Below are 15,439 nucleotides of genomic sequence, written 5' to 3' on the forward strand. Positions count from 1 at the left end.
CTTTTTTTTTTTTTTTTTTTTTTTTTTTAATCCTTTTTGGGTTTTGGCAGAAGAGGCAAGGTTATTCTTTTTAAAGAGATATATGTTCCCCCAAGGAAAGCTTAGCTTGGTTTTAACCTGTGATTTGGTACAGAGAAGTATATTTCACACCTCATTGCATTGCTGCAATTTATTTGTTGATAGATTTATTCTGGTAATGAATATTTTATAAATTACTTTGATCATTACTGAGCAGGTGTCTCCTTAAATATTCCATCACCCATTTTAAAATGGGAAATAAATTTATGAAATGCAGAACCTCAGATGAAGTGAGAAATTATTTTTTGTGTTTTTTTCTTTCAGCAAAATGGTGCTGAGTAGTGTAGTTGGTGCCAGAACCCTAATTCTTTTTTTATTCGGGAAAATGGTCAGTTATGTGATTTTGAGACTGTATAATGGCCAGTATATATTTATCAGTCTGATTAAATGAGATAAGTGACCATTATGACTAGAATGGAGGGTTCAGATTCCTAGAGCAAGTTCTCTGCTACGTTACCTGCATCAGAATTTATTTTATACAAAACATATACTGCTCTGCAGTACTAATTCAGCTATTTTTTCTCCAGTCCTTTTTCAGCAATGCCTTTGCCTATTTATCTAATGAAGAAAGAATTTGACTCAGTTAGGAAGAGAGGTCAAGGTTAGCTAACCCATAATAGCTAAACTCCATTGAACCTTGATCTTTTTTTCTAATAAACCCAAAGAGAGCCTTGTTACTTGGGAAGCTGCACATTCACTACTGTTGTATTTAGCTTCATTATCATTTTCCTGTGGCGGAACCATAAAGCTCTCAAATTATCCATGTGCTGACATCATGGCACACGCGGGCCAGCTTTAGGCCAATTCAATCAATTCCCCTGAATCGGGCCCCACCCCTAAGAGGGCCCCCGTGCCCAAGCACCGGTTCGACATACCAGCAAGAGCCGGTGCACTGTACCAGGTTGGCCTGGCTTCCCCAGTGGGCAATTTAAAGGGCCTGGGGCTCCCAGCAGGACTCCCTCAGCTATTTAAAGGACTGAGGCGGTAGAAGCAGAGGAGCCCCGGGCCCTTTAAATAGTCCCCAGATCCCTGGGGTAGCAGGGGGGCTCCAGCTGCCTCTGCCACCCAGCCACTTCCCCAGGGCTCCTGCAGCTATTTAAAGGACCGGGGCAGTAGAAGCAGGGGAGGCCTGGGTCCTTTAAATAGCCTCCGAGCGCCGGGCTGCTGCTGCTACCCCGGTGGGGGACGGAGGAGGAGGAGGTACTTACCGTACAGAGTGAGCTGTGCCCCCTGTACTCGCACCCCCTGCTCACACCAGCCCCTCATTCCCTGCCCGCACCAGCCCCTGCCCGCAGCCAGCCCCTGTCTGCAGCCAGCCCTGCACCCCCTGCCTGCAGTCAGCCCCTGCCGCACCCTTTGCCCTGTCTCCTGCCCACCCCTGCCGCACCCTCCCTGCGGCCCTGCCCGAAGCCAGCCAGCCCCCCACCTCTGTCTCCAGCCAGCCCCGCACCTCTTGCCCTGCCTGCAGCCAGCTCTGCACCCCCAGCCCTGTCTCCAGCCAAGTCCTGCCGCACCCCCCTGTGGCTCTGCCCAAAGCCAGCCAGCCCCACACACACCCCTGCCCGCACCAGCCCTGCACCCCCTGCCCTGCCTGCAGCCAGCCCCACAGCCCCTGCACTGTCTCCAGCCAACCCCTGCCACACCTCCCTGCCTGAAGCCAGCCAGTCCCGCACTCCTCTGTCTCCAGCCCTGCCAACCCATGCTGCACCCCCCTGTGGCCCTGCCTGAAGCCAGCCCGCCCCACACACCCCTGTCTCCAGCCAGCCCTGCACCCCTTGCCCTGCCTGCAGCCAGACCCTACCTCCAGTCAGCCTCTGCCCTGCCTCCAGCCAGCCCCATGTCCACTGGTGCCCTGCAGTTCCCATGGCAGTAACCCTGCACACCTGCTTCAATGAAGAGGGCAGGGAGCAGCTGGGACCCACACATGTACACACCCTAGGGTGACCAGACAGCAAGTGTGAAAAAATTGGGATGGGAGTGGAGAGTAATAGGCTCCTATATAAGAAAAAGACCCCAAAATTGGGACTCTCCCTATAAAATTGGGACACCCTAGCACATCCCCAGGGAGCTCATTTCTAGTTCAGGCCCATCTTTTTTAAAAAGAACTTGAGTTAGGGTTAACATACATCTGTATTTTCCCGGACATGTCAGGCTTTTTGGTTTTTAAATCGCTGTCCGGGAGGAATTTTTAAATTTTTAAAAAATCCCCTGGAAAATATGGACGTATGGTAACCCTATCAGTACAAAAAATACATACTGTGGCACATGCCTTAAATCAGAACTTTTCATAGGGAACCGGTTGCTAAGAAATGAAAGGGTTTTTTTACTTTTTATTTTTTTTTTATTTTTTTAGTCATCCCTGCTGGGACCCTGCCAAAAATGTTCGAATTGGGCCTCACACTTCCTAAAGCTGGCCCTGGGCACACGTTACCTTCTCCTTGACCCTTGGTCCTCAAAAACTTAAGCATGCAATGCATAGCTTTAAGCATGTTAAAGTAAAAAGGACCTGAAGTGGTTGTCGTCTACATCTTTGGGACAACCCTAGAAAAAACTGAGTTGTGTTTGTGAGGAGATGAACAGCCTACACTCAGTTTACTTTCACTCTGTGGTCTCAGATTTTACCCTGGTTCAGAATCCTGAAAGCCACTCTCCATCAGAAAAGCTACAAACTTTTATGCTCTTTTCTCCCTCCACCCCTACCCCCCCAACAGGTGTGTCCTCTCTAAGTATCCAGTTTGCCAAACTCCCGAAGGGACTGAAACATTTAAATTTATCTAAAACCTCATTGTCACCTAAAGGTATGTTTTATACTTAACTGTGCACTTTTTCTCTATTTGGTGAATGAGTAAAACAAAACATTTTTGTTAGTGATGGATCCTGTCATTATATAATTGTAAAATAATTTCTTGTGTACTTGATTATTTCTCTCTGTCTAATTTATCTACTTATATGTCTGACTTTATGAGAGTATCTGAACCTTATTTCTTAGCCATAGTAGGCTCTTCAGTTATGGGCATGATCCAAATCCCACTGAAGTTAGATGAAAGCTTTCCATTGACTTATCTAACAATGACAGACCCTGGTCGTCGGTGGACAGGATCAAACCTGGGGCCTCTGAACTAAATGCATGAGCTAAAAGCCATATGGCTCTTAGCTAAGGCTGTAGAGCAAACTCATTAATCTCTAAGTGGTCTCAGTGCCACTAGACAAGACAGAACCCTACACACAGGAGGTGTGTGGGTTACATACCTACTGAGGAAGTGTGTCTTGAGCTTCAGAGACTTCCCAGTTGAAATCCCGAATGAGCCCCCACCTGTAACACCAATAGACCCTGGTTGTGGGCAGGCGGGATTGAACCTGGGGCCTCTGGAGCTAAATGCATGAGCTAGAAGTCATATGGCTCTTAGATAAGGCTGTAGAGTAAATGCATTAATCTCTAAGTGGTCTCGATGCCGCAAGATGGGACAGAACATCCTTAACTGTCACTTCACTTGTAACAGTAAGCCAAGCTGTGTTACCATTTTAGATGTTGCTCTTTGATGTGGGAGCCCCATTGTTTCTAACGTTCAGAAGTTAATCTGTTTTTAAGAAAAGCTCTAGCCAACGTATTTCTTCAGCATACCATTTTAGCAGATGGCTCATGAAACTACTGAGGGTGGAGGCAACTCTGCACCTTTGAAAATGGACCTGCTACTAGTGATTAGCCTTTAAATTGATTTGACATTTATTGTTGTGCAATGTGTTTAATTATGATTCTTACTAGCCCAGTCATCGGGCATGATTGCTGGATTTTTGGTTCTTTAAAGCCTTACAAAACTTTAGTTCTATTCATTGTGTTAGTATTCTGTTCTTGGTGACAATCATGTAGTCAGGGAATTTTGACCTCCCTGGTATTTGTTCTCAGGATAGGAGAAAACTCAGAATATTTACTCAAGTCTTTGGACCAAATCCAGCCCTGGCAAAAGTGCACACAGCTTCCAGTATGTTCAGTCACCTCCTGTATTCTTCCTCACTTGAAGTTCCATCATTTGGTCCAATGGCATTTACAAATGCTTTGGATTTTTAGGTCAATGGGATATTCTGTCTGTTTCCGCCTGTTTCAAGAACAGTTGTCAGATTAGTCAAGATCGCTCAACCAAATGCTAATCAGCAAGGACAGAGTATTGAAGCAATGAACAAAATCAAAGGGATTTTTGTGGTTTATTTTTAAAAAGGTCCTAAAACAAAAGCAGAGTCCATCTATCGTGCCTAATGATGACCTAGTAAGAATCCTAATGCAGACTGCACGGCAATGATTCTCAAATCTACAGAGACTAAGATCTTACCACGGGATATTGTGCTAGGGCAGCCCTTCAATATTCCTACTGAAAATATGCAATTCTGACTAAGAAGCCTAGCCTAATGATACGACTTACCTTGCTGTTCATGAGAGTTTATCTAGATGTGCAGTCCCCTCAAAACAGTGAATTTCTTGCCTCTCTCTGTCTCCACGGTCTCCTCTTCACTACTTTTGTGGCTGTCTTTACAGCTCCTTTTGTCAGTCTGCCCTCCCTGGACTTAGATAGACAGCATTACATTAATTTAACCTGGTTTTGCATTTGAAGGTTATTTTTGAAACCATAAAGGTTAGAACTATTTTTTTAATAAAAGCCTAAATTTTGAAAGGAGTGATGGGACTCACTTGGAAAATTTTCCTATTCAGTCCTGGGCAACCAGACAAGTAGAATTTTCCAGCCTTTTGTTTTAGGGACTTTTCACTTCTTCCCAAAGCTCAATATATCCACTTCTTATTGTTTTACCTTACTACTTAACAAATACATTTCATTTGAGATTTCTTTGTGAGATTGACAAGTGAACTGCAGGTAGCAGCTTCCCAGATGATCTTTCTTTAAATATGATGTTTCATATTTCCTAACAGTTGATAGGTCTGAGTGCTGTGAAACAACGTTATAGGCTTCATTCAAACTGAAGTAGGATCTCTGTTAATAGCACAGTATACAAGAAGGGAAGCTCTAAAAGAGGTTTAGCAACTTGGAGCTTTGAGTCAAACAGAAAATTCCATGTGCTTGGTTCAATTAAATCTCAGCTTATTGAACCTGATCCAGAGCTCACTGAAGTCAATGAAAAGGCTCCCATTGATATCACTGGGCTTTAGATCAGATCCAGTGACTTTGTAGTTAATGAAAGACGGATTCATTTAAAAACAAACAAAAACCCTAAAGGAGGAGTGATTCTACTTTTTACCCTAGTGCCCCCTCAACATTAACTAGCTCAAACACTGCTTCATTATCCTAGTTCTCAGAATCATTTGCTGCTGTTGAATCATATGCTATTGTTGCTATTTGGATGGGATATAGCATGGTGTTTATGTGCGTGTACATACACATTGCACCGCTCCTTTCTAGTTCCATATAGTAACAACTGCTGTTAACACTCATTAAAATGGGCACATGGCTAGAACCCATTGTGGCTAAGTAGATCTGTTAAAGATTAAAAAAACTTGCATTTAATATGTACAGTGTTCCAGCCCTGCAGTTTGCAGGTGGAGTGTGTTTAGTAACGTAGAACAGGAATGCTTGTGGCACCTTAGGGACTAACAAATTTATTTGAGCATAAACATTCGTGGGCTACAGCCCACTTCATTGGATGCATAGACTGGAACATACAGCAAGAAGATATTTATACATACAGAGAACATGAAAAGGTGGAAGTAGCCATACCAACTGTAAGAGGCCAATCAATTGAGATGAACTATCATCAGCAGGAGAAAAAAACATTTGAAGTGATAATCGATACGACCCATAGAAGGTGTGAGGATACTTGTCAACTGCCTTTGAATTAGTAGTGAACTATAATTGTTAATGTATTTGTCTTCTGTGGACGTTTTTATTTAAATATCCGTGTTTACAAGAAGCTGTCTTAACATTACACACAAACCATATTTTAAGTAATGTAAAAAAAAATAAACATTAGAGTTGAACCACGTACTTGGTACAATAAATGTATCAGAAGGTTGTTCCTAAGAATCTGGCAATACAGGATAAGGGCCTGATCCTGCAAAATGTAGGGAACCCCGAATTCCTAGTGAAGTCAATGGGAGTTGAGGGAGCTTGGCACCTTGCAAGACTGGGCCCTGTAGGAGAAAAATAAATGGTAACAATTCTGATAGCAGGAGATCATTGATATTTGACAGTGTGGTCGCTGAAACTGTGTCCTGACAGGATTTATGCTAATTCTTTATTTAGCCCAACTAAGTTGAATATTGACATTTTGTTGCAGGAGTGAATAGCCTTTCCCAGTCACTGAGTGCCAACCAGCTGATTGCTAACACTCTCACCTACCTTGACCTCTCAGGGAATGTTCTCCGGGGTGATGATCTTGCCGTATGTGTTCCTTATTCTTCTGATTCCTAAAAAAAAAAAAATTTATATCTTTAATGTGTGTGTGTGTGTGGGGGGGGTATTGTGGGTGATATTGTATTAGTTTAAGTCAAGTTCTGGTGGTGATTAAAATGACACAGTGATAACATTGCCTTCCAGTTGTGATGCTGCTTGGTATGGGACATAGCTAAGAGTGCCAGTCTCATGTCAGACTGCCAGAAAACAGAGCATGTATCCCAAATTGGTGGTATATGGAATCATCAGATTTCACCAAGCCAGTAACAAATATGTGCTTCCGAAATACTATACTAGTTATTTTGAAACCACGGACAGTTCCCTGCAGGACTTCTAGCCCCTCATGTACCACCCAGAAAACCAGACTTCAGTCATAAATGATTATTAAATCCAAAAATTACATATATTTGGTTCTTCTAATTCCAAAGAACTAGACATGCACCCCAGGTCAAAATATACTTCAGCTCTTACTTCAGCCAATCCTTTAGTAACTAAAAACTAAAGGTTTATTAATATAAAAGAAAAAGAGTGTTATTAAGAGGTTAAAATGAATCATACACAATACAGTTCATTTCAAAGTTTGTAGATCAGTATAATAGCAATGATGTTCAATCTGCCAGCTTGCAGTAAGTCTCTCTGGTTCATCCCATTGTTCAAAGCTTTTCTTTGTTAGAAGTCATAATCCAGAGATGTAGAGCAGGAAAGAGGCAAGGGAATGATGATTACCCCCAAGTCCATGTGCATGGAAAGTTACTGTCTCAAACATGGAGTCAGGGATCACATGTTCTACAGATCCTGCTGAGTCACTGGGCTTCCATTGTCTACGTGCTCCTGCTCTTTGAGGCATCCTAGGAAGGACTGGAAGGGTTGATTCTCCGTAATGGCCCATCAACCATAGCTGGCTGGTCTGGATGTAAATCTGTCTAGTGGGCGTTTGAGATACAAACACATAGCAAGGATTCAGAACTTCATACACAATGATAATACATGCATATGAACAGGATAACATTGTTCAACAGATCACAACTTTTCCAACGATATCTTACAAGGCATACTTTGCATAACATCTATAACAATTGTGCAACAATGATGATATATCAGTGGTAATACCTTAGTGTACACATGGTCATCTTTCCTTCTATACAGAGTCACACTAGTATAAAGGCAAATGAAGTTTTAAACTTCCCATGCAGCTAAACTAATTCACTTCACTTTGCTCCTATCCAAGTCCTTAGATTCTGCTAATCAGTCAGAAAACTGCCAATTGTGTCAAAACTCTGGTGGTTTTATGACATACAAAATTGTCCACTTAATACCACATTAAAGTAACCAAATTTATATTAATTAAACCTATCTTCTGTCTGTCTTATGGTTAGTTTGAAAGCTGAAAATAATTGTACATGGGTTTTTGGAACCTGAGAAACAGATGGTTATCTGCTAAGCAGAAACAGATTCATTTATAAAAAGGCTGTTTGGACAAGTGGTGCTATTTGCCAATAAGTGGGCTGGATTTCAAACAGTCTTAGGGGCAGAATAGGGGAAACTTGTGAGCCTTTGAGGAATTACCTCTTAGTGAGAGTCCATTGGTCTGGTCTTTTGTGTCAGCACCAGTGAGGTCCAGCTCTGTTTCATTTTCTGTGTGGTGAAGGACATCAGGCTCAAAATAATATTTTATTCAGACTTTCATCATCACATCCATCCCAGTCTCACTTATTCATACATCCTCAGTGTCCAGGCTGGGATGTCTAAGAAATGAAGCCTAAGGAATTCAAAATAAGCATTACAAGAGTCCATCTTCATTTGACACACACTTTGAGTATACAAATTAATATGCCTTATGGCTTTATGTGATTTCCACCCCCCATTTTCCTTGGTATCTGTTAGAGATTCATAGACACATTTACAAAACACATCGTCCTGTGCTTAAGAGAGCAGAACTCTCAGGTGGAGAACTAAAAGAATGTTGACAAATGAGAGCCTTTAGAGAAGTAGCAAAAATAAAATATGCAATTAGAGTGGTTTACTTAAAACTACAGATTTACAGAATTTATAATAAAATTAGTGTGTTAGCTCAAACAAACAGTGGTTAAGGGGAAAGTGATAGCTGGCTGCAAGTATTTTAAAGGGTGCAAACACCAGAAGGAAGAGACATTTTTAAGTGGCACAAGGGGATGTATCTAGTATATTAACTACATTAATTTTAGCAATGTAAAACTTAGGTGCAATACCATGAAAATACTTATAACAATCAGATCTGTTAAATTGTGGAATTTTTCCAACAGAAGAGATGGAAGCTCCATTGTTTACCATTTAAAATTAAACTGAGGGCTTGACTACACTGGCAGTTTACGGTGCTGCAACTTTCTTGCTCAGGGGTGTGAAAAAACACCCCCCTGAGCACAGCAAATTTCAGCGCTGTAAAGCGCCAGTGTAGACCGTGCACCAGCACTGGAAGCCACTCTCCTCGTGGAGGTGGTTTTTCTAGAGCCCTGGGAGAGCTGTCTCCCAGCACTCTGCCGCGACCATACAAGCCACTTTAAAGTCTGCCACGGCAGCGCTTAGCATTGCCAGTGTAGACTAGCCCTGGAACAATAATGCATTGGTACCAGAGGGGCTAGATAACTTAATATTGTAGGAATTTGATTTTTCAAAAGCCCTGAGCACTCTTAACTCATCTTGATCTCACTTGAGTTGGGGGGGATCAACACTTCTGAAAATGAGGGGCAACTTTTCTTATCTCTAATTTGAATGGTTCCTAGACATTAAAAATAAATGTCTGATGTAACAGGTATCTTCACCTAGGCTAGTGCATAGGTAAAATATCCTTAATATTATAATACATGTCATTCATTAAAATATTATGTTATCAGATCTATCTTATAATATCTCTGAATTGCCCTAAGGCACTGGTAAAATGTGTGTTTTAATAAAGTCTAGTCAGAAAGAATTATAAGATTCAGACACAAGTTAGCTGCTGGCCTAATGCAGTAAAAAGGGTTGACTTAAACTTTCAAAACCGATTAGCCTTTTTGGAGTATGGATGCATTCTGGATGGCATTCCAGTCTATTTTGAACTAAAATTAATTAACGCTTTCTGAAAAATGTGTAGCAAATTACCAGCTGCTCAAGATGAATCAAATAATGCATGTCAAGAATACTATGTGGTAAATGTGATCCCGGGCAACATTCTTTTACTGTCATTTTAAGAAATGTTTTACTTTTGAGGGCTAGAAGATTACATCCATTAAGAGAGAATACCTTCAGTCAAAACTGTTGGAGTCCAATTAAAAATAAATGTCTGAAGTTTATGAAGAGTTAAAATAAAAATAATTCTGTATAATATGTAGAAAACATAATATTCATATTTTTATCTTTTTTTTCATTTGAAGAGCCTGTATAATTTTTTGGCCCAGCCAAATGCCATTGTTCATCTGGATTTATCCAACACGGAGTGCGCACTAGACATGGTAATCTTATTTCTTTTGGTATTTCAAAAAAACACCATTAGTATTACCAACAGGTTTATTGGATATAAACCTACCATCCTCTTTATTTCTCAGGTGTGTGCAGCTCTCCTCCGCGGATGCCTTCAGCACCTAGCTGTCCTCAGCCTGTCCAGGACAGTTTTTTCTCACAGGTATGGGTTTAAATATAGTTATTTCCAACTCTAGGAAATATTATATTATTCTTTTTTGCACTTCTGCAGCAGTTTTCTTATGAGGACCTCAAGCAGCATATGCGTCTGACGAAGTGGGTATTCACCCATGAAAGCTCATGCTCCAAAACGTCTGTTAGTCTATAAGGTACCACAGGACTCTTTGTTGCTTTTTACAGATCCAGACTAACATGGCTCAAGGGACCAATAACCCCTCTGATACTCGACAAGCAGCTTTAGACTTTCAACTAAGCGCTGTGTGACAGAGGTGTTATTTATCCCCGAAGTATATTCTCTCACATGGCACTATTTGCTAGACAGTGGTAGAATAAGCCAAGGGTTCTCAACCTTTTTCTTTCATGCTATAAAAAGTCCACAGCCCACCTGTGCAACAATTGTTTTTCTGCACATAAAAGCCAGGGCCAGTGTTAGGGGGTAGCAAGCAGGGCAATTGCCCAGGGCCCCACGCCACAGGGGACCCTGCAAAGCTAAGTTGCTCAGGCTTCAGCCCTGGGTGGCAGGACTCAGAGCCCTGGACTTCAGCACCATGCGGTGGGGCTTCGGCTTTCTGCCCTGGGCCCCAGCAAGTCTAATGCTGGCCCTGCTTGGCCCCCTAAAAACAGCTCGTGGCCCCTGAACCTCTGGTTGAGAGCCACTGGAATAAGCTAACCTACATAATATGCTCACTTTGATCCTGACTCAGCAAAGCACCTGTACGCATACTTAACTGAGGTAGGTAGCACAATTTGAAATGTGACTATTCCCTTACTTATGGTTAAGCATGTGCTTAAGTGCTTTGCTGGGCTGGGGCCTCAGTCAGGCCATAGGCTCAATAAAGTGTAGCCCTGCCTCATTCTATTTGTTCCTTCCCATACCCTTTGGAGCCCTGACTCTTTCCATTCCATTCCCTCATGTGGAGCTATTTGCTAGACAGCAGTAGAACGTGCTGTCCTGCATAATATGCTCACTGTGATCCCGACTCTTTCCATACCCACATGCACATTGAAAATTAACTCCACTCAGGTTACACTTGCACATACACACAGTGCCAGTGAAATGTTGGCAGACCATAAGTTGCTTTCAACCCCTCACCCCAGAAATGGCAGAAGTTTTCCCTCAAACTATCAACAGAACAAAACCCAAAACCACTCCTGAAAGCTGAACCCAAATATGCAAAATTTTAGCCTAAAGATAAAACTTTGTCACCTGTAAGTGTCTGAAAATGACCCTTTGAATTGAAATTCTTGTGCAATTCTAAGTGTAGTTGTCTACCTGCATTACTATTGTTACCATCTTGTTCTAGGCTCTTTCCAAACACCGAGGAACACACAGTTCCTAGTCCCAAAAAACATTAGTACTATACCAAAGTATTTGACTTATCTGCTTGTAGGCACAATATTCCAGAACTGCACTGAAAATCAGTGTTAGCTAAAAAAATTAAACATTAATTTTCAGTGCTTTCTTATCTGCTTATTTTCATTTCTTTCTCTCTCCCTCTTCCCCCCACCCCAACTGCAGAATAATCCTTTCTTTTAGGGTAGAGCTAGGCATAAAAAGATAATGTCATTTAACAGAGGATTTCAATATTTCTGAATCTGATTTCGTTCCAGTGCAAAACGGAAACCAAAAAGTTTGAAATTCTCTGTGAAAGGGAATGGAGGCGGGGACCCTGGAAATACTGGGGTCCCTGTTTCCAAGGCAGTCCATCTTGCAGGCTGCCCCAGTGTGGGGGATCCTGGGAGCCTAGGCTGCTGAGCAGCTGAGGCTCCTAGAGTCAGGGGCGGCTCTAGTTTTTTGCCGCCCCAAGCACAGCAGGCAGGCTCCCTTCGGCGACGTGCCTGTGGGAGGTCTCTGGTCCCACGGGTTTGGCATACCCACCACCTAATTGCTGCCGAAGCCATGGGACCGGGGACCTCCTGCAGGCACGCTGCCAAAGGCAGCCTGACTGCCGCCCTCACGACGACCTGGTGCCTGGAGCCGCTGCTCCCTAGAGTTTCAAGGTGGACTGGTTCCTCATCAGCCTACCAGGCAGGCTGGCAGAAAACTAGGCAGAATTCCAGTGGAGCCCTGCCTGTTCCATCAGAACTTTGTTGAAATTGAACAGACTCTACAAAATGTTTGTTTTGATGTGTTGACAAATTTGGATGAAAAAACTGTTTTCTCTGTATCTTTCTGACTATCTCAATTTTGGAGGCCTGATCTCATATTCATCGAAATCAACTGAAAAACTTCTGTTGACTTTAGTGGACATAAGATGAGGCCCTAATCAAGCTGAAAGCATAATATAGTAAGGAAGAGAACACTGATCAGAAGAAGAGAAGTGGGGTTTGTGGTGTTCTGTACTCAGTTCTAGCCCTGACTGGCTCTTTGACTCTGAGAGAGTCAATTGCCCTCTCTAGGCCTCAGTCTTCCCGCTGTAAAAAGAATACAGGCCCGCTTTACAGGCTTGTGAAAGTTACTCTTATGAAGCCTTTTGAGAGCTTCTTCTGAAGCATTGCTTTTATTTTTATTTTGTAGGATTCAGACTCTGCCATGGTACTGTTTTACTATTTATTAAAAAGAGTGGCAAATAGTCTGCCCTTTAGATATTCAGTGTGCAGTGGTGCCCACTAAATACTGAAATTGGAGCGTAAAAACAATAGGAATCAATACCAGAATGGCATAGTACATTTGCTCCTCTTGAAATCCAATTTTCACATTATTATTTTTATTATTTATTATTATTGGAAGTCAGTGGTGACTATTCTCACCCCCTCCTTTCCTTTTTTTTATTGAACGTAGTCTTTTTGAGGGTATTGACTGACAGCACAGCACTGGAGGCAGAATCCTCTCTCTGGAGAGCAGTTATATCACAGGAAATAGCCGTGTAAGCTGCTCTGTCTTTCCAGATCAATATGCATCAGGTCTTACCTGGAGGCATCACTTCTGCACACCTATTGCTTGGTACTATATTCAAACGTTAAACAATAGCTGTCTCTAGGGGTGAAAAGTTATTTCCTTCTCATAACACTTTTGACCCTTTGCTTCTCTCCTGGTGTTGTGAATGCCAGTCAGCTAGTAAGTGAGCTGACATCACCTTATTATTTTATGTAGGTCACCAAGGAGCCATTACTTGGTAATACCTTCTGAACAAGAAATGGGACATTGATGTATGCTGTTGTCTCCATTTTTATGGCTTTTTGTTTTTGAGCTAATTGAAAGCTACCTAGATAAAGATGAAGTACATTAATTACTAAAAAAAGAGTGCTGCTGACCCTGACATCATGAATTGGCAATCTGTTGGATGTTCAAATGTTGCTTTTTCTCCCCCTTCTCTCCCCACACCCCCAATTTACAGGAAAGGAAAAGAAGTTCCTCCATCTTTCAAACAGTTTTTCAGCAGTTCGCTTGCTTTGATGCAAATCAATTTTTCAGGGACTAAACTGTCTCCTGAGCCTCTAAAGTAAGTACTGCATTGATTTTCCTGTATCTTAAAGACACAGTTTGCATGGTTATTTATATACATGTCTAATGCTGAAAATGGAGAGGAAAGCAGATCGTATCTGCACATTATTCAGAGCACCATTTACAGTTTGTCACTGAGAAAGTGAGTTTCATAATGATCACCCATGCAGAACTGGCAGAGTTGTAATGTAACAGACTGGCTTGACCCTTAAGGCTTGGGGCTAACCAACCCTGATCACAGAATGAGCCACACCTGGGAAAGATCAGGGTGATTGCCGTATGAAGAACAGCAGGAGGCTGCAATGAAGAGCGCTCAGGAGTCAGCCAACCCTGTTACATCTGGCATAGCCTGCTGCAGGGACCCCCTCCTCTCAAAAAGAGAAGCAGGAGGCCTGGGGGGAAAGTAGATGCAGAAACTGGAGGAAGCCATTTTTCTGCTAGCTGAGCAGTGCAGTGGACTCAGGTAGTTCTTCTGCAGGAGCAGCAGTAGTGGCAGCGACAGCAGAAGGCACAGTTGGCCTTGCAGCAGGAAGAATAGATGGTTGAGTTTGGGGCCCAAAGGTGTTGCAGAGAGACTGCCACCACCTGTGAAGGAGGAATGTCTTTGTGTGTTTCCGGTGTGGAAGACCATGGTTCAACACATTTGAGTACTGCTACTGCCGGGAGAGGCATAATTAAAAACAAACATGAGAGGGCAAGGACCCAGAATAAGGGTCCATCTCAGTGTTTTAGATGTGGCAAGGTAGAGTATATTAAGAAGATCTGCCCCTTGAATAATGGGGTCTGAGGGAAGGAAAAAGCCCTGCAGACCAAGGGAGAGTGAGGGAGAGTTGAAGGGTGGAACAGTCTGTGTGTTCCCAGAAGCGTGTCAGTCCTGTCTGCCTGAAGTGAGAGAAACAAGTTGGGACAGTGAACTGTGATTGAGCAGAGAGGGAAATAAAGCCAGAGTTGACTGCTGGGGATGTGACCAAACTGGGCGGGTGCCCGAGAATGGCAGGATGGTATTAGTATTTGGGAGAAGGGGACAAACACGGAGACTGTTGTGAAAGTGGACATTGCTGTCATGGCAGCCCCTCTTAGAGCTGCAAAGAGTGCAATACAACACTGGGAAGAGAGGCTTTTCTGATGGAGATGGATCAGAAGGAACTTGTTGCCTTGAAGGAGACGTGGCAGGCCCTACGAAAAAGGGAGCAGTTAGCAGAGGAGCATCAGATGACTCTAGAGGAGAGAGATCGCCCACTCATTATGCTAGAGAATCTGAGATATCAGGCCCCACAATCACATTGTCAGCAACAGTGGAGTTGGATGGTGGGGGGAAAGTATTGCTTTAGGTAGAACTTGTCCTGGGGTGGGCAAGGTTCTAAGCCGGGGGAGGTATGTAACAAGGTGGCTCTTCCTTTAAGGGATGGAGGGCTGGGCAACCCTAACTACACAATGAACCACGCCTGGGAGATACAAAAATGATTGCCCTATAAAGAGTAGCCAGAAGTCACAATAAAGAGTGGGTGCTCAGGCATCAGCCAACACTGTTACGAAGCCTAGGCTCTCCCCTAGGTTTCTACTTGTCTAGCTAATATTGCTACACAGTGCTCTGTCTACACTAGACTTCTAGAATGTGTTAGTTAGCTAACATTTTCTAAATCCCAGTGTAATCAGAGCCTGTGAGTTGGTCTGATGTGGAGGAAGATGTGGGAAGCAGGCAGTAACTTAATAGGTGGTTAGTTAATGGACTGGAATTTAATATAGCTTAAAGGCTAAATCAGGGAAGGGGAGGGGGAAGTCTGGAGCTAGTGAATGGGTTACGGTTGGAGGAAAAATCTGGGATGGAATCAGCAGAGGAGAGAAAGAAAAGTGGAAAGGATAGAGG

General features: G+C 42.9%; 2 protein-coding genes across 6 annotated transcripts in view; one reads left to right on the top strand and one right to left on the bottom strand.

Annotated features, from left to right (window-relative positions):
* CARMIL1 (capping protein regulator and myosin 1 linker 1) overlaps positions 1-15,439 on the top strand; it is a 280,248-nt gene that overhangs the window by 150,792 nt on the left and 114,017 nt on the right. For all 5 annotated transcript variants that reach the window (XM_050941772.1, XM_050941775.1, XM_050941773.1 and 2 more), the window contains exons 12-16: positions 2,790-2,876; positions 6,358-6,461; positions 9,863-9,940; positions 10,034-10,110; positions 13,466-13,570. In XM_050941772.1, coding sequence (XP_050797729.1) covers positions 2,790-2,876; positions 6,358-6,461; positions 9,863-9,940; positions 10,034-10,110; positions 13,466-13,570 — 451 coding nt within the window. The remainder of the gene's footprint in view (positions 1-2,789; positions 2,877-6,357; positions 6,462-9,862; positions 9,941-10,033; positions 10,111-13,465; positions 13,571-15,439) is intronic.
* The window catches only part of LOC127045612 (uncharacterized), a 251,489-nt gene that overhangs the window by 109,209 nt on the left and 126,841 nt on the right, over positions 1-15,439 (bottom strand). The window lies entirely within an intron of this gene.

The sequence above is a fragment of the Gopherus flavomarginatus genome, chromosome 2 (genome assembly GCF_025201925.1).
Source record: "Gopherus flavomarginatus isolate rGopFla2 chromosome 2, rGopFla2.mat.asm, whole genome shotgun sequence".
NCBI lineage: Eukaryota > Metazoa > Chordata > Testudines > Testudinidae > Gopherus > Gopherus flavomarginatus.